This window comes from Mytilus edulis, chromosome 3 (genome assembly GCF_963676685.1).
Source record: "Mytilus edulis chromosome 3, xbMytEdul2.2, whole genome shotgun sequence".
In the NCBI taxonomy this organism is placed as follows: Eukaryota; Metazoa; Mollusca; class Bivalvia; order Mytilida; family Mytilidae; genus Mytilus; species Mytilus edulis.
Genome location: NC_092346.1, coordinates 65,858,373 through 65,876,964, shown reverse-complemented (window position 1 = coordinate 65,876,964; position 18,592 = coordinate 65,858,373). Strand labels below are relative to the sequence as shown.

Genomic DNA, 18,592 nt, shown 5'->3' with positions numbered 1-18,592 from the left:
CTCAAACATTAATTAAACCTTATCCATCTACCACTCTTATCCCAACCATATATCACGGAATTAATTACCCCTAATTTATTCCCTAATTAGACTATTGTTTTTATTTCTCATCCGGGTATTTAATTCCTCAAAATATTTGCAAAATGTCACCCATCAACACCATGTTTATATTCATCATCATTTGTTTCACAATGTCAGCTGTTTCATGCTCGCATGAATTGAGAGATGTATGCACAGTGGAGGGGGATACTCTCCATTGCAGATGGACTGGAGCAGGGCTCTACAACACCAGAATCCGACTAGATGTAAAGAAAGTCGTATTCGAAAGATTTTTTGTTGCCGGACAATTGGACCTTGCAAATAATAGAGACCTGCATTCAATTGAGATCAAACAAGGAAATTCTAAATGCAGCAATGTTTTAGCAGCACCAGAAACAATAACAATTGTTAATGGTATACATTGTGATGTAAGTATATAGGAAATTAGAAAAGAATAACAGAATAATAAGAGCTTTAAAGTAATCACGTAGTATTGTCTCTATATGTAAAGTGACTAGAAACAACCTAAACTATGAGCAGATCTTATATATTATTTATTAATTTTATTGTGTAAAACATTTCTTACATTATGTATATTTTTTTTTACAGAATGGAGTCATAGCTTCTACAACAACAACAGCAGCAACAAGAGTAACACCAGGATCCACATTGTCAATCGGCACCACTGATAAACAACTGGTAAGCATTTATCTGATATTTTTTTAATTAAAACGTCCGTTTTGTTTTCTATTTTTATTAGGAAATACATGTACATGAACGAGTCAATTTGTATTCTCTATAGTATAGTGCTTAAAAACAAATTAAAATGTGAAGGATAAGATTTTTTAATATCAACATTTTCATGAAATACATGATTTTATTTCTTTATTTCAGAAGTCAACACCACATGCACAGGAGGAAGACAAGGGTCTAGATAATATTAAGATCATTCTTATAATGATTTTTGGTAAGTATCTAAATTTAATTTATTTATTTGATTGACAAACAATATAAAAATAAAATAAATAAATAAAATAAAAATATATACATGTTCTAATAAAAACACTTATTTATAAATAAGAAAAAGATGCGGTATGAGTGCCAATGTATTATAGATCAAAGTATGACCTTCAACACAGAGCAAAAGCTCACACCAAACAGTAAGCTATAAAGACAATTCAAACAGAAAAACCAATGGTCTAATCTATTTATATATATCAATATATTTTATAATTTTTAAAGTAAGTGACATATTCAAATTTATCTTTACAGCATCTCTAGCATGTGTTATGCTCTTGTCGCTGATGTTATTTTGCATCTGCAAAAAGAAGAGAACTGCAAAAACCAATTTCCGCCAACACCAATTCTCCTTCAATGTCGATGCAGATTCACTATCCGAAATAGAAATTGCAGATTTTGTTAATACACCAAAAAAAACTGTTTAAGTTAATATCTATCTCTGTATTTACTACTTTTTAATTTGTAGAATATATCCTCATCGCAATTTATGAAAGGCTTCAAGAAATTATAAATTATTTTTTTCCACCACGTGAAAATAACAGACGAGTAGCCCCAGCACAACAACAACCACCAAGAATATTGAGAAGATCAAACAGGATATCTATTCGGCCACAGAGACTAACCTATGATTAATTTTCTAAACTTTTAAATTTTATGAAATTTTTTAAATTTTTTTTCTAAATTTTATATTTTTTTTATTTTTTTTTTCTAAATTTTATAATCTTTTTTCTAAATTTTATAAACTTATTTATACACTGTTATCTAAATTTTAATAATCACTGATGAGGATGTATTCTACAAATCTACTTATATTATGAAAAATTATATCACCAAAACTTTTCAATTTTCTTTCATTTGATTTATTTGGATTAGTTACACTTTATTTTAATTAAAGAAAAGATTTTGATTATACTCGCATTTCTCTACTCTCATTTTATTATATTGTAAATAGTAGTATACATGTAGTTTGTTTTTATAAATTCACCTTAGTTTATATGTTTCATGCTCATTCAAACCATAAATTTCATTATAAATCTATTCTTTTCATTAAATAATCTACTTTCTCTGGTATTAAAGTTCATTATTAATCTATTCCTTTCATTAAATTATTCTTTTTAGTTTTCCATTTACATATGTTTAGTTTTGTAATAGAAATAAATTAAATTAAAAAACAAATATGATTGGTATTATTGTATATATGTAAATAATATATATATGTATATAATGTTTGGAGAACTTTTTGTTTTTATGTTTACTTTATCATCATTTTCATCTTTGGAATTTTTTCATATGAGAATTTACAGCATCCAAATTTAATTACAACATATTATCGCATATTTTATCATATTGTGTTTGCTTAAACTTTTTTTCTTTTGTTTTTATTACTTTTTATAGTGCTATATGATTAAGTTAAACCTAGAGATAAATATATAAAAATTCTTGATTTGTAACCGCTGTCATGGTGCTTTCTATAACATGTTTTATGTGAAAAAAAAATGGTGCATTACAAATGATGTAAGTTTTTTATAACCAAATTTCATTTGATAGTTCTCTTGTTTATATTATTTACAATTGTTATATAAATAGTGCAGAAAACTTGATTTGTTTTGAAACTTACTATGTTGTTTCATGGAATAAAGTATTTGTATTTGATATGTGTTAATAAATTAGACTTTTCTTAAACTTTTCCCACTGCATTGCTACCCCAATCAATGTGGATGATTACCAGTTGACACCATTTGTATATCATCTAGAAATTTGCAAACAAAAACTTTGCTTAATTAATTTTTATCTACTTTAAATTTATTAATTATAAAAGAAATATGGTTTAATTGCTGATGAGACAACTCTTCAAAGAGGTCAAACCACAAGCTTCAATCTCAAATCTTGTCAAGAAAATGAAATATTTACACAGGAAAAAAGAAGCTAGCTGAAAAAAAAGTCATGAACAAAACAAGATTCACCATTTACAATGATCCAAAGAAAAGAAAAGAGCATATCTAGAAATTTGCAAAACAAAAACTTTGCTTAAAACATTTTTATGGAGAACTTTTTGTTTTTATGTTTACTTTATCATCATTTTCATCTTTGGAATTTTTTCATATGAGAATTTACAGCATCCAAATTTAATTACAACATATTATCGCATATTTTATCATATTGTGTTTGCTTAAACTTTTTTTCTTTTGTTTTTATTACTTTTTATAGTGCTATATGATTAAGTTAAACCTAGAGATAAATATATAAAAATTCTTGATTTGTAACCGCTGTCATGGTGCTTTCTATAACATGTTTTATGTGAAAAAAAATGGTGCATTACAAATGATGTAAGTTTTTTATAACCAAATTTCATTTGATAGTTCTCTTGTTTATATTATTTACAATTGTTATATAAATAGTGCAGAAAACTTGATTTGTTTTGAAACTTACTATGTTGTTTCATGGAATAAAGTATTTGTATTTGATATGTGTTAATAAATTAGACTTTTCTTAAACTTTTCCCACTGCATTGCTACCCCAATCAATGTGGATGATTACCAGTTGACACCATTTGTATATCATCTAGAAATTTGCAAACAAAAACTTTGCTTAATTAATTTTTATCTACTTTAAATTTATTAATTATAAAAGAAATATGGTTTAATTGCTGATGAGACAACTCTTCAAAGAGGTCAAACCACAAGCTTCAATCTCAAATCTTGTCAAGAAAATGAAATATTTACACAGGAAAAAAGAAGCTAGCTGAAAAAAAAGTCATGAACAAAACAAGATTCACCATTTACAATGATCCAAAGAAAAGAAAAGAGCATATCTAGAAATTTGCAAAACAAAAACTTTGCTTAAAACATTTTTATCAACTATTAATTATAAAAGATGGTAATCCACAAGCTTCAATCTCAAATCTTATCAAATGAAATATTTACACATGGGAAAAATTAGCTAGCTGCAAAAAAGTCATGAGCAAAACAATTAACTACGATCCAAAGAAAAGAAAAGAAAAAAGTAGCATGTAGGGGGAAAAATAGAGAGAGAGAGAAAAAGGAGATATGATCCACCATTGAAAATATGATCCAAAGAAAAGATGATCCAAAGAAAAGAAAAAAGTCGCTTATGTTCTAACGAAGGAAAAAATAGAGAGAGAGAAAAAGGAGATAGGATTCACCATTGAAACTATGATCCAAAGAAAAGAAAAAAGGTGTTTTAACGATGAAAAAAATTAGAGCGAGAGAGAGAGAGAAAAAAAAAGGAGATAGTAATGAGATGTAAAAATAATCGTCAAAATCCAACTCGATTTACCATTGAAAATATGATCCAAAGAAAAGAAAAGAAAATAGGTTTTGTTTTAATGAAGGAAAAATTATATATAGAGAGAAAAAATAGTAATGAGATGTAAAAAATAACCATCAAAATCCGGTTCGAACAAATCTATAATATATAATTGATCTTAAATAAAAACAATCAAAATTTATTGAGTAATGATCACTTTTCAAATTTGAAAGGTGATAAACACTTTATATTTAAACTGATGAACTAAGATTTAATGTAAACAGAAGGTGTATTATCCAAATACTGCCGCAATATTGGAGATCAATCTGACATGAAAAATCGCGATCGGGACAGATCTACACTGAAATTACATATGAATTAATAAAATGGTGTAACATGGATAATGGAAGGTTGGCGAGCCTTTAGGAGTAAATAAGTGTTGGAAACTATTATTCATAATTTAATGAAACGGAAGCTTTATTCCTTTATTAACGCGGTACACTCAATTCTATCATAAAGCGATAAAAATGATGAACCAGGTTGAGTACATGAGGGGATTTGGTGGAGAAGTAGAGCGGGCTGAGTTGAATTTTGGAAGAAAGAAGAACATTGCGGTTACACCGTACAAGGGATATGTTTATATCCACATAGGCAGTTTAACAAGTAGCAGAAGCATAACTCTTGGGACTGATGAGTTTAAAGAGCTATGCAATCTGAAGCCAGTTCTTTTAAAAGCTGAGGCAGAAATAAAAAAACAGGTTAGTGATTTCTAATATTTAGCAGTAAATATTTACATGAACATATAGCTAAATTATTATCGTTCAGCAGCAAATAGTTGAGCGTGATATATATTTTATTCTCTAAGAAATAGGAGCGATCTACAAAATTATTTTAAAGTAAGATATTGCGAGTGTTTAATAAAAGCACCAGCTGCAGATGTTTCACCTTATATGTTTTTTCGTAAATTTCACTACTGCTAGTAAGTACACATAATTTTCAAAGTTATTGAAAGCGAGTAAAAACTATATGATAAACGTTCTAATTATCCTTCAACAGCAAATAATTGAACATAAATATATACTTTATAGGTTTAATATACAACAAACGTTTTAGTTAAAAGTAAGTTATTGATAGAGAGTATTTACAAGCGGCTTGCGTTCAGCTGCAGATATTTCACTTGTTTCTGGGTTGATTTCACCACTGTTAGTATTAATTTTCAAAGTTATTGATAGCAAGTAAAAAATGTTTTGATAAACGTTCAGTTGCAGATATTTCAACATTTTTGTTTCTAGGTAAATTTCTCAACCGCTAATAAATACGAATTTCTTTCCCACAGCAAACGTTGATTTATATGATTTCTTACACGTTCAATTGTTTTTATTATATATTAATTTTTTTAGCTGCAAAAACCTAGCAGGAAAAAGAAGGTTATAGTTGTTGAAGAGGAAGAAGAAGAAGAAGAAGAAGAAGAAGAAGAAGAAGAAGAAGAAGAAGAAGTAGAAGAAGAAGAAGTAAAAAAAGTTACTTTGAAAAGAAAGGTAAAACAACTTTTGTTTTTTTTTTCTATGTAAATCAAAATAAGTAGTTATAATTTTCAAGTTTATGAATTTAAAGTAATTATCCAATTAAATGTACCATAAAAAGAAAAAAAAAAAAAAAAAAAAAAAAAAAAAAAAAAATTGAAAACATTGAAATAACTTTAAAATTTTAAGATGATTTTCTATATTATGATATTCTTATTTTAGAGAAAGGTGATTGCTATCAGCGATAGCGATGAGGAGGCGGGAGTGTCAGAGTCGGACGTCAGAAAGGTGATTGTTGCAGCAGAATCTGGCCCGTTCAAGAGGCTAAAGAAGAAAAAGAAAACAGCTGGAGCTGGATTCATACTTTCTGAAGCAGTTGAAGATGGCGAGTGAAGATAACACCAGTAAGTGATCAAATTTTTATTCTGTTTCTAATATGTTCTTATATACAATAGTTAGGATAGAAATCATTTATAACTTAGCAACATTTTTCCAATCAAAGATTGATTTATCAATATGTGAAATACTCGCTTTAAGATAAAACCATTGCCTTTGATTTAAAGCGATCTCATTTCTAAGAGGATCATTTCTCAATAATACAAACAGTTCACTATTCAATATACATGTATTTACAAAAATATCTTCAGATAAAGCAAAAGTGTCCATTTTATTACAAAATAAATCGTTTCCGCTACTGTTTCGTTTAACATCATCAGATATGAATGGAGGATCATTTTCACTGTTTAATGGCCCATTTATTAATATAACTGCTAGAGTTATCGAACAGAATAACAATCCGACAATTTTCATCTTTGCACCAAGCCAGTGCAGTTGTGGAAACTGGTCACTGATTTCAGCTGTATCCATATTGATAAAATTGTAATCATGCTCATCTGTCATTTTAAGTGAATATTCTTCCACATTTGCACTACTCAATTCATCCTTTTCATTTATTTTAGAAATCTCCATTATGAAATCCAATTTCTTAATACAGGTGTCGCACTTTGTTCATTTGTTTTCATGCATGTATCTGTAGATTTATGATGTGAAAACTATTTTACTAGAGTTTATGTATCTTATTTATTTCTTTTAGCCAATCAGAACAGAAAAAGGACAATGGGAGAAGAAGTAGAAAAAAAGACACTGAGTGAAAAACGAAAGCGGTCAGCTCCACCTTCATTAAGAACTTTATCTGTTGCATGTATTTATAATAAATTAACAACAAAATGTGATATTCAAATGAGAGATTTTTTTTGTAAAATTCCCTCACCAATTTTAATTATTTTTATGGATTATGCAGACTTTCAATTTGTTTTAAATCCTGGATTTGCCGAATTAGATGTGTTTAATGCTGCCGAGGAAATTTTTGATCAAAGATATCAATTAAATAAAATGATAAGGGAATGCAGCCATTTCACATCTGAAGAGATATTCATTCATTTAAAGAACGTCCCAGGGTCTGTTTTAAATTCACTCGGACTTTCGTTCAATAGGGAGAACTTTTCCGATATTTTAAGGAAAATATTAAACATGCGATTTTCACGTGTTTAATTTACCAAAGAATATGTCTCATATATTTTAATCTAAAATTTAAGAAATTTATTTGTAATATTTTCATCGTGTTTGAAGGTCTTTTTCCCCATTGCACAATGTATTTCACTGGTGCGTTTGAAGGTGTAATTCCCCATTTTCATAATTGTGTTTAATTTACCAAAGAATATGTCTCTTATATTTTAATCTAAAATTTATTTGTAATATTTTCATCGTGTTTGAAGGTGTTATTCCCCATTGTCCAATGTATTTCACTGGTGTGTTTGAAGGTGTTATTCCCCATTTGAAGGTGTTATTCCCCATTGACATAATGTTTGAAGGTGTTATTCCCCATTGTTCTAATGTTTGAAGGTGCTATTCCCCATTGTTCTAATGTTCGAAGGTGTTATTTCACATTGTCCTATGTTTGAAGGTGTTATTCCCCATTGTCCTATTGCCTTAATGTTTGAAGGTGTTATTCCCCATTGTCCTATTGTCATTATGTTTGAAGTTTGTTTGAAGGTCCATTTGGGTTTTAAAGTTATGTATTTTCATTGGGGTTTTTAAGTTAAAGTCGCCATTTTACCATGCTACTCCCCATTGCCCTATGTATTTCACTTCCCCAGGTTGATAGCAAACGGATAAAACTTAAATATGTTGATATATTTTATTATAAAATCATATATTTATTTACATGAAATAAAATATTATATAATTATTGTACAGTGTGTTTTCTTTTTCTTGAATTTATTACGGATATGGATTTTTTTTTCAATTTACAATTGTATTAATGTTTTTCTTTTAATTTTCTATGAAAATATGCTAGCGAATGCACATTATCATCCAGCAAGTGTCTCTTGTCATCATATGGTGATAGTCCACTTTTCACAACCTTCACCATGTGAATCTGATGGTTGAAACTTCTCAAAGTGTACATATGCGAGAGTAGTGGAGAACAATTGAACAAGGTGTTTTTATATTGTTCGAATCTAACATTTCGGGTTTTAATACCCTTTGCTACTACAGTTTCCTTGTCGTCTGCGGTGATAAAACTATACATTTTTGCTCTTAGTCCGATATATTCCACCATTTGAATGGACTTGCATTCATCTTTGAATAAACCAATAATCGATTTCCTGTCTTTGGTGTAAAGAGGGTGATCAGCTGGATAATTTGAAAAGTCATATAGCTCACTGTTTAACGACATGTCTCTATATATGTCATCAGTTCTCACATGCATAATGAAACTGTCAGTATCTGTGTAACATAATGTTACATTCTCCTTGTATAGTTTTTTCATGTGGTTGTAGTAGTAATCAACCATGTGCGCCTTTGACAGATCGAGAATCATTTGTCCTAGGTAAATTGGTTTGTTGAAGAAAATTTTTGTTTTGGTTTGTAGCACGCCGCACAAGTGGTCGTTGAATATCTTAAAGCTTTTAAATGATGATTTTGCAGTAAGTTTTTGAAACTTATCCCACCTATGACAGAGAGAGAAGTTGATATGTTTCCGCAACGATTCCATTGATTTACCGAAAATAGCATTGTTGCCATTTTTAAAAAGTTTTTGCTCGAAATTGCTAGTAGCCTTTTTCCTCATTTCGGTATTGAAGTCAATATACTGTTTCAACCATGGACGCTGTTCAAATGAAACTATATTGTGAATCTTCTTCAAAACCAAACCTAGTTTGAGGTATAACTTTAGATTCACATAGTGCAAGATGTAATGCTTTTTATCTTTCAAAGTAGCTAGCAATTTGGTGCTCGGTTGGTATTCTTTCCCATCATCATTTGCTTGCTCATACAGATGACGTGAATGAGGTGAAAGCATTTCATTTGTTATCACTCCTTTTTCAACTGCAAGAGGAAAATCATTGTGAAGATCGTGTAAGTTATCTGGGTAATCCAAATCGCATTCAATGACATATCCGATGTCAGCGTTATTGGATACATTTAAGACATTGAAATCGTTTATTTCCTCTTCTGACAACCACTGGAATTTCCCCACAGCTAATGGCATGCTCATGCTTAAACCGTATAAATTGTTCGCATCTACATACATCAAGTATGAAGTTGGTAAAGCTGGATCATAATTGCTCAAGTAGGGATTGTTTGCTTTTGCATGTCTGCAGCTCACCATTGTTAAACCTCCTCGTATACTCTGCTCAAAGAAGAGCCACATTGTAGGATCTGTCAATAGCTCAAGTCTCACACCAGTCATTTTCAATGCAGATTGCCAGGAAAGCCCTGGAAGAGTGTAATAATTTGCAGGGTCGAGGGAATAGTTCGTTATCCACTTCTTCCTGAAAGTTTCAAATACATCAGCTAATAATAGAACGTCAGTTTTTAGATAAAGATCGTGATATTCGCCTATATTCTTAATATTCATTTGATTCCATACCCGTTGCGCATGTTCATACTCGGTTTGACTAATTGTTTTCTCTGATAAATTGCTGTAGAATTTGTCTATAGAGGGTAATTCAGTTTCATTGAACCTTGCTGCATTGTCAATGTATTCGTAAGGATATGTTCCTTTTTTCAACAAAAGAGCAATCCGCTTATCATCATCAAATTCTTTTGTAAAATGTTTAAATGTTTCTTTCGGATTCTCCTTAGACATTGACGATACCAATTCCTCTAGTGAACAATTCAAAAACTGGTATGAATCGATAAAGCGCAGATTGGATAGGTTGAAACTGATGTACTTTTCTGCATTCGTGGCTATGCAGCCAATTTCTTCACTCTTGAAAATACCTATCGAGGAACAGATTAAATGTGCATCAAACTGTTTCAGGTTATGAAATATAACTGGCACGAATGTGTGTTCTTTAAAATTAAGATTGCAATCTCTGCATGAAGCGCCACGAAATTTACCTGAAACATGTGCATGGTCTCGAACGCGGATAGTGGAATCTGTAAATTCTTCCATGCAAATGTGGCAATGTGTACTTGATTGAAAATCTTCCTCATCTTCAACAGTCATGCACAAGGGTTCAGGATTGTTCAAAATAGCCTTTATACGTTTATTTTCGTCAAGAAGACTATGAAGGAAGTGTTCACTAACATTTTCACCTCTATATATTTTAGGTGGTTGAGTGTATCTGTCATCGATGCAAACAACTTGATAACCGTACCCGCATGGTATCAACTTTGTTAATTTCGTTGTGCTGGTTCGATTATCTTCTGGCTCTTCAGTAACCATAGGTTCGCAAAATGTTTCCATGTCAGCATAAATAACAAATGATGTTTGTAACTGTTTGGCGTGATCTTGAAATGTTAGTATATCGTCTACCCCCTTGGTGGGATATGTCACATGTTGAGCTTCAAATTTTGAGCAGTATTTTATATGTTTCTCTAAAGTATGTTCACTGGTGAAACCTGATAAACAGAATCTGCAATACTTATGACTGCGTCCCAAGCATTTTGTTCGATATAAAAGTCTATTGAGATCTGTAATCAAACACCAGTGACTTTTATTCCCACTTTTCAAATACAATAAGTCAACTTCATGATGAGCTTCTCTTAGACCTGTTACATGGAGGGGGAAAAATTCACCCTCTTCAAATCCTAACACCATTACTGAAATGTTATTCTGCCTTTCAAATTTACTCACAAATGATGGTGCAACGGGCAATTGTATACCTTCCATGTTCAATTCATGTTCATATGGGATGTAGTGATGCACTTTAGAAGGGTCACCTGAACACGTAGGATGTATGGATGCTATAATAGCATATACAAAACATTTTTCATCTAAGTTTCTTATGTTGAGTAACGCTCTGGTTGCAGCAAGAGTTCTTGGTAGGGGTATATACGATCCACCGCCTAAAGGTTTATATTTAGCTGTATTAATCTCAATGTGTTTAATATGATCTAATGACCAACCGCTCCCATTTCGTATATACTCATCAAAACTTTTGAATATTTTTTGATATGTCACATTAATATCATGTTCATCATCTATATTTGCTCTATCAACTAGATTCGATGTCTTCGAGATAAAATGTGCATTATTCTTTAAATCATTACCACCTTCACCTCCATTCGGCTTGATCATTTGCACAAGACAATTCATATACCACTTAATATGACCGAGTTCATCACACATCTCTTGTAAATGAGTTTTTACCTCATGCTTAATTCCAGATAAAAATGCTAGAAGATCATACTTTTCCCCATTATCCTCATTCGGATAAATGAAACGAGCTCGTGCTATTCCCAAGAGAGCAGACTTATCCACACTTTTATGTTTGATTGTAGTATGTGAATTTGAATCAGTGTTTCCTGAACCAGTCTGATAAGTTGTATGATCGATGTTGCTATGTTTAAACAAATTTTCCGCTGAATCAAAATGTCTATCACATTGTCGACATGGAAATGTACAACTGTTTCTCTGGTGTCTCTTCAGTTTGGAAGGGTGATCAAACAGAAGTTTACAATAATAACATGAATAGACCTTAACCGTAAGATTTGATCTGTTGTCATTATCAACACTCAATCGATCATTTAACTCTCGCAACTGCTGTTGATATTGAGGGTTACTGTCAGGATAAAGACGCAATAAATCCTCGCAGAAATGATCATCAGCCATGACAATTGTGATATCAATAGCACTTTCAACGTTTTATATATACTACGCGATCGTGGACTAGAACTAATAGGCGAACATATGTTATCTAAATATTTATTTTATTAATTAAATTTAAAGGTACACAGTGTAAATATACAAATAGACAATATATTATATACATATATAAATATAGACAAATTTAAAGAAAAATACAAGTGATTGATTGAAGTCTCCAATAGTTTTAAATAATCCACTTCTTCATTACAAATGAAATGATAACCATTTACTCTTTAATCTTTTGCGATTTTGCGATTTTTCCACATTTCTTAAGAATTTTTCAGGAGACATCTTGATAGCTTTACCCTCTGCTGCACCATCATATTCATCAACATCCATCCTATTTTCCTCTTGATTGTCTGATTTTGATCGATCTACAGTTTCTTTTAAATTTTTCAATTCTGTTTTTTGCAAAACCTGACCACTACCATGTTGTTTGGTTACATCTTCTTCTAGGTTTATTTCTGTTTTTATACTGTCACTATCTTTACCATCATATTCCTTTTCTTTTTCTTTCACATTAACAATTTCACATTGGTTGGACATATTCATCAATCTTTCATATTTCTCCTTGGGTAATAGTATTAACTCCCGAGTCATAGTATTTGAAAAAAGATGATATCAATGTTGGAATAATAACAATTATCTTCAGTAAACGTTTTCTCCTCAACTGAGGTGTTATATTATTAACTACCACAGCACGAATGAACTTTGCAAAAGTTGAAAGATTCCTTTTAACCCTCTCAGACAATGGTATGACGCTTTTTAGACAGTTGAATACTATTTCTACTAATAGTTGTAATTGTCTGTGGTCCGTGCTTTTTATGATTTGAGCAGATTGTTCAGGTGTAGTGTTCGCCAATAATTTAAGGAAGCTTCTACTTGATTCTTTTAAAATCATTTTGGTTGATAAACAATCGTGTCCTCCCCCGGAAAAGGATTTGCGCGCAACTGATATTCAGGGTTTGAACCTGGTGCTATATCCACTATCAAGCAATTGTATGGTCTGCTAATTGCACGTTGGTAAACGTCCATGAAAAAGCGAACTTGACCTGGAAACATTTGTCGAGCTAAAGATTGTATTTGCAGTGAATCTCTACCATTTTTGAAAAGAAAAAAGACGTGAGAATTCAAACTGATTGATCGCATAACCTTCCCCTTCTGATATAAATTTTGTAGTATAAAAATAATTGATGTTAAGGTGTGATGACTTAAAACGCAATAAATCTTCTGCATCAGTTTACAGTCCACTACTTCATCCATTTTATCATCAATGATCCATAATGTGTGTATATCCTTATCAACAAGAAAATCACTTTCATCAGGCAGTTCCAGTTGAAATGAAATGTTGGAGACAGTTTTTTTCAATTCATCGAAGACATCTTGCCATATGCTGTAACAGTAGTATATCTTCTGAGGTGGTATTGTAAACATTTCCTGAGCGTTCTCTAATAATCTTTTAATGTATGTAGTTTTTCCTGAACCCGTTGGACCGACACATATTGAAGTCATGGGTGTTTGAAATTTCACCAAACTCATGATGATCACCTCTTGCTCGAATGATGATTGTTACCATGTGTCTCATCATTTTAAACACTTTTTCATATGCAGTGTGAATAGGTTTTACCAATCACATTGAAAACAAAGATGTCGTTTGCTTGATGATTATCACTGAAAAAATCGTGAATGTTAGTTAGATCATACTCTCTACATAAGAGTGATAAGATGAAAATGCAATATTGACCGCATACTGATGAATTCTCACTCTGTAATCGTTTTTGATTTATTTCCAGAGATATCGCATTGTGTTCAAAGAATTTTAAGAAGTGACGTGAATAATAATCGGGAGAGTGTGCGAAGCTGTCGAAAAATATCCCTCTTCGTTCCTCATTTATGAAAAAGGCGATCCAGTGTGCACCATTCTCAAAATGATTTTCAGTGTTACAAATAAATCCCATGGGTCGATTTCTCACTATCTTAGGTATCTGATCTGCTGCAAATATACCAACAATTTTATCCTTCATTAGTTCATCACAATTAATCATACACTCCAATTGCATAGTGTTCATTCTTGAATTATGATGTCTCGAGTTTGAGTTATTTCAAAATATCCACTAAATTCACTATAAATGATTATAGTTGTTGGTTCAGTGAGGGGAGAATCAAATGTGCATTCCAAATTGACACGTTCATTCCTTTTCAATGTTAAATAATCTAAACCTTCAAAAATTGGTTCCAGTTGAAAGGCATACAAGGCATATCCTTCAGAAAAACTGTCTCTGTTTAATCCATTACCACAGTCTTGCAGAGTTTTCCCAGCAACCTCAAATAGATTGCGAAATGCAACAATGGATGATTCTCCACTTGACGAGTCAAATTTTACTCTGACAGGATTCCCGGAAACTGGCACTCCCTCAACTTTAAGATTTATTTCACTTAGGTGGCAATGTTTGAATGTCCACGGACATAGTGAGTAGTCACCTGCTATGTTTTGACTCCCCGTAAAGGCTATCAATACCTTATTGGGTCTATTATTCTGGAATATGTTGTTGAAGTTAAAACTTATTTGACCAGCTGGAAGTGAAATTGTGCGAACATCATTTTGCACAATGGGATATTTAGCGTTTACTGTCCTGAGTATAGAATCGTGGCCATATACAATGCCGGGGTGAACGTGGATCTTTGCTATTGATAGATACATATCTTCAATCTCAAGGTAATAATCAGCATCTTCATCAACCGACATTAGATAAAATTCTGGTCTCGATCTGTAGAATTTCACAGTAACTCCTACTTGATTTAATATGTAACGATTCATTGAAAACAGGGGATGGAAAATGTTTCCTTCAAGATCAACAGTTTTACCATTTTTTATGTATGCTGTTCTTCTGTAGAGCCCAAGATTTGATCCTGTGTTACAATCTGCATCATCCAATGTTCCTTGATGATCGTCTATCCATAATTGACTTGAGAGCTGCGATTCTTTAGCTTCTTTCCCATATTTCAATAAAGTTTGCATATAAGCTTTGTAAGGGTAAAATCCTGTTGAAGATGTGACAATTTTATTTTGAATTAAAACATCTATTTGATTAAATAATGCATGCAAAACATAGTTCACAGGCCCGCAATTAACGTCACTGCTATCTGCTATGGTTCCATCTCCTCTTTTAAGTCTTAGACGTACATGCATTGTTGATTTACTTAAGTCTAGATACTCTGTTCCACCAGATATGTGAAACTCTATTGGCGATGTCTTTGTAAAAGTTGCAGCTGGTCGAATATGTTCATATGTGATTCTTGTGACTGCAGTTTGATGACCTGGTAGATTGAATAAAGACAACTGACTTGGTTGCAGCTCATGAAATGTTTCAGGATTTATTTTAGCCATTTTGAATTTTACTGGAAAATATCCTTTTCAATTAGCTGATTCTTTAATCTTTTTTTCACACTCTGTACACTTCCTTTCTTACTGTTTGTTTTATTTTTCCTTCCTCCTTTCTTTGTCTTTTTCGTTTTCTTCTGCTCCCCTCTATGGCTTTTTCTATTACTGTTTTGTAACTTCCCACGTTTGCGTTTTATCTTTTTCACAGCTCGACTAATTTCCGACTTAGCATTTTCCACCTGCTGCTGTGCATGTGTTACAAGTTTAATGGGTGATTGCGCATGTGGTTTACTTTGTGGTAATGTGATTGGTTCCATGAAGCTAGCTGCTGAATTAGTGAGGGAACCACCACTCTGGATAGTTCTTCTGTATGAATTATTAAGATATGAATTGTGATGTTTGTCATTCGCTAGATTTTCATAGTACATTATCCATGTCCTAGGGTCTAGCACATATTGAGAATTGTTCAATTCCATGATTATCATGCAAAGTATGGATACGACCTGAAGTGCAGTGTAATCGACACTGGATTTTTTAAAAATGATGCATGACTCCCTTGCATGTCAGTAATAAAGAATTCAATGTCTCTTATTTCACTTTTCACCACTGGAATGTATGCAAGTTGATCAAAGTGGTAGTATTCAGTTTGAGAGCAGCAACATATTCGCTTCAATAAGGGTTGTTTGTTACCATCGACTATTACATCACCGCATATGTTTGCATATATATATAGATCATTATTTGATGATAATTTAATATCAACTAATGCGACTTTCCATTTTGATTTCATCACTATTGGCGTCTGAAGATATGTACGGAATTTGTGTGGTCTGTTATGTGGGTAAATGTCTAAATTTTTGTTACTGTTAATGACCATGTAAAAGCTCATTTTAAAAGTCAACAATATCTCTCTCAGGAATCCACTGACAAAAACGTTTATCCCAATCCTGGAATTTTACATAACCCTCACGTTGACCATTCCGCCTTCGCCATTTAAGCACTTTCTCAACAAACCACAATGCGTCAGCCTCCTTTTTCACACGCTGCAACTCTGTATAATTGAAATTGCCTACAACTTCCTTGTCCAAAAAATCTTGTACTTTATAAAAGATTTTCCCATGTATTAGAAATCGTCTATATATTTTAAATATTTCGGAGGTCCACTGTTGCTGATAAGCTCTTTGAAACGGTTTCTTCAAATGGCTCAGTCTTACCATGTCATTGATTTTAAAATGAAACTGTTTCCCTCTTTTACGTTGTACTTTTAATGTTTCTTTCTTTTCTCTGATTCGTTTTTCTTTGGGTGGAGTTTTAATATACATATATGCCCACAAATCATATTTGTTTTTCTCATTCACATCTTTTGGAGCTGTATTATTTAAACTTCTATGTGGCGTTGCATTATAACTTGCTACCAAATTTTGTAGAACATTGAGATAGCTATAAGTTCTATGCTTTGTAAAATATCGGAACATCATCCTCCGAAATGTCAAATTGACCCTCTCTGCTATTGACGCTTTACTACTGTCGGAATTTAAATAGACATGATGGTAAATGTCATATTTTTTAAAACACACGTTTCAAATCTTTGTTTTTGAATTCAGTTCCCGCATCTGTGGAAACCTTCAAAGGGATTTTACCATGTTTGAAGATTTTTTCAAATGCATCAGCTACTGTCTTCCCAAACTTGTTTTTTAATGGATAAATCCATAAAAACCGTGTGAAAATATCGATAACAACCAACAGGAAACGTGTCTTATTGTTATATTTCTGTATGTTGGATACATCCATAAGGTCAGCATCGTATTGCTCATACGGTTCCGATACAATTATTTTCACTCTTTTAATTCTACGTTTTACAGGTTTTTGTAAATTGTAGTCGTCTATTTTTTCCATCCATTTCCCTGATCTTGTATACGCTTGGTACATTTCCATCTCTTGATGTCTTCAACGTTTGATAAATTTTTTCAGCACTTAGGTATGCTCCCCCATTTGCTGTATTGTAATATACATTCCTAAGTTTTTCATCTAAATCATCATTTTCCATTGTTAAAAATAGGTTCCAAATCTATCATTTTTTTCAACTTTATCTATTATGCGAGATGCTCTGTGCGGTGTTTTCAATATAGTATTTTTCCAATCTGTTGATTGTAAAAATGTAAGTTGATAGTAGACTCTCACATTATCTGGAATATTTGATTGTCTGACTAAATTAACAAAATCGGTGTACACTTTATCTGTTTCTACTTGATAAAAAAAATCCCATGCATTTCCTCCACTTATGTGTTCCACTTGATTTTCCTTCTTCAGAATGTCAAAAACTGACTTTGCATATATTATATCGAATATGTTATCAAGTCTGGCTATATTTTCACATGATTCTATCTCATCCATGTTTTATTAATAATAATAATAATTTATAATGTATGATATTTTTGTTTGGGTTAGGGTTAGGGTTAGGGTTAGGGTTAGGGTTAGGGTTAATTATTATATTTACCAATTAAACTTTTATCAAATTAAAGCTCTCAAATTGTTTTAAATGTTCCTTTTACTACTTCCATATCCAGCATATCAACAATTTAAATGATTGGTAATGCGTTAAATTGTTTAATGAAATGAAAATTTTTTTTAAATGTTCAATTTACTTTTACTACTTCCATATCCAGCATATCAACAATGTTAAATTGATTGGTAATGCATTAAAATTGTTTAATGCAGTGAAAAAAAAAATAAAAACATTCTTTTATATTTTACAAATTAAAAATCAATATTTTGATATTATCCAACAAATATATTATGCAATTTTTGCTGACGGGGGCAAAATTTTTGTCAACGTGGCAAAAATATTTGCTGCTGCCACACAATATATACTACTGTAAATTTAAAGCAGAGAAAATGTTGATGAATTTCATAAGGTTAGAAATGCAGGAAATAAAATCTTTCTTTTTTAATTCTTCCTAGCAATAAGTTCTGCTAACTTGTCAAGTAAATCGTTGTTTGAAAACTTCTCACTCTTGGCGGATTTTCTAAAGACAGGTTTGGTTTTGGTGATTGGCAATGGATTGTGTTTTGAAAACAATTTATGTTCTCGCCTGTAGTATGGTCTTCTGAGTCTTCTCTCTGAAAGATAGACGAGAACATTAATACTAATTATAAAGACGAATTTGTATTATAATTTAGCAAAAAAAAAGGACTCTTAACATT

At 31.6% G+C, this 18,592-nt stretch overlaps 4 protein-coding genes across 5 annotated transcripts; 1 reads left to right on the top strand and 3 right to left on the bottom strand.

Moving 5' to 3' along the window:
* Nucleotides 1-143: 143 nt before the first annotated feature.
* Nucleotides 144-2,712, top strand: LOC139517151 (uncharacterized). Of its 2 annotated transcripts, none has more exons than XM_071307859.1 (4): nucleotides 144-467; nucleotides 649-738; nucleotides 934-1,006; nucleotides 1,526-2,712. In XM_071307859.1, exons 1-4 carry the CDS (start codon nucleotides 144-146, stop codon nucleotides 1,690-1,692), a joined length of 654 nt encoding a protein of 217 aa, XP_071163960.1. In that variant the 3' UTR covers nucleotides 1,693-2,712. The 2 variants fall into 2 exon arrangements, with proteins under 2 accessions (XP_071163960.1, XP_071163959.1); XM_071307858.1 differs by having other exon boundaries at nucleotides 1,312-1,666.
* Nucleotides 2,713-8,166: 5,454 nt separating this feature from the next.
* Nucleotides 8,167-11,970, bottom strand: LOC139515387 (uncharacterized). The gene has a single exon (XM_071304955.1). It carries the CDS (start codon nucleotides 11,968-11,970, stop codon nucleotides 8,167-8,169), a length of 3,804 nt encoding a protein of 1,267 aa, XP_071161056.1.
* A 2,101-nt stretch (nucleotides 11,971-14,071) lies between these two features.
* Nucleotides 14,072-15,394, bottom strand: LOC139515386 (uncharacterized protein F54H12.2-like). The gene has a single exon (XM_071304954.1). The coding sequence runs from the start codon at nucleotides 15,392-15,394 to the stop codon at nucleotides 14,072-14,074; it is 1,323 nt and encodes a 440-aa protein (XP_071161055.1).
* An 884-nt stretch (nucleotides 15,395-16,278) lies between these two features.
* On the bottom strand, nucleotides 16,279-16,866 carry LOC139515384 (uncharacterized). The gene has a single exon (XM_071304953.1). The coding sequence runs from the start codon at nucleotides 16,864-16,866 to the stop codon at nucleotides 16,279-16,281; it is 588 nt and encodes a 195-aa protein (XP_071161054.1).
* Nucleotides 16,867-18,592: the final 1,726 nt, after the last annotated feature.

Bases quoted from the DNA above. Each gene is read 5' to 3' on its own strand.
- LOC139517151 (XM_071307858.1), top strand. From the start codon at position 144: ATGTCACCCATCAACACCATGTTTATATTCATCATCATTTGTTTCACA. The intron at 468-648 runs GTAAGTATATAG...TTTTTTTTACAG, and splicing joins TTAATGGTATACATTGTGAT to AATGGAGTCATAGCTTCTAC. The intron at 739-933 runs GTAAGCATTTAT...TCTTTATTTCAG, and splicing joins GCACCACTGATAAACAACTG to AAGTCAACACCACATGCACA.
- LOC139515387 (XM_071304955.1), bottom strand. From the start codon at position 11,970: ATGGCTGATGATCATTTCTGCGAGGATTTATTGCGTCTTTATCCTGAC.
- LOC139515386 (XM_071304954.1), bottom strand. From the start codon at position 15,394: ATGGCTAAAATAAATCCTGAAACATTTCATGAGCTGCAACCAAGTCAG.
- LOC139515384 (XM_071304953.1), bottom strand. From the start codon at position 16,866: ATGATGTTCCGATATTTTACAAAGCATAGAACTTATAGCTATCTCAAT.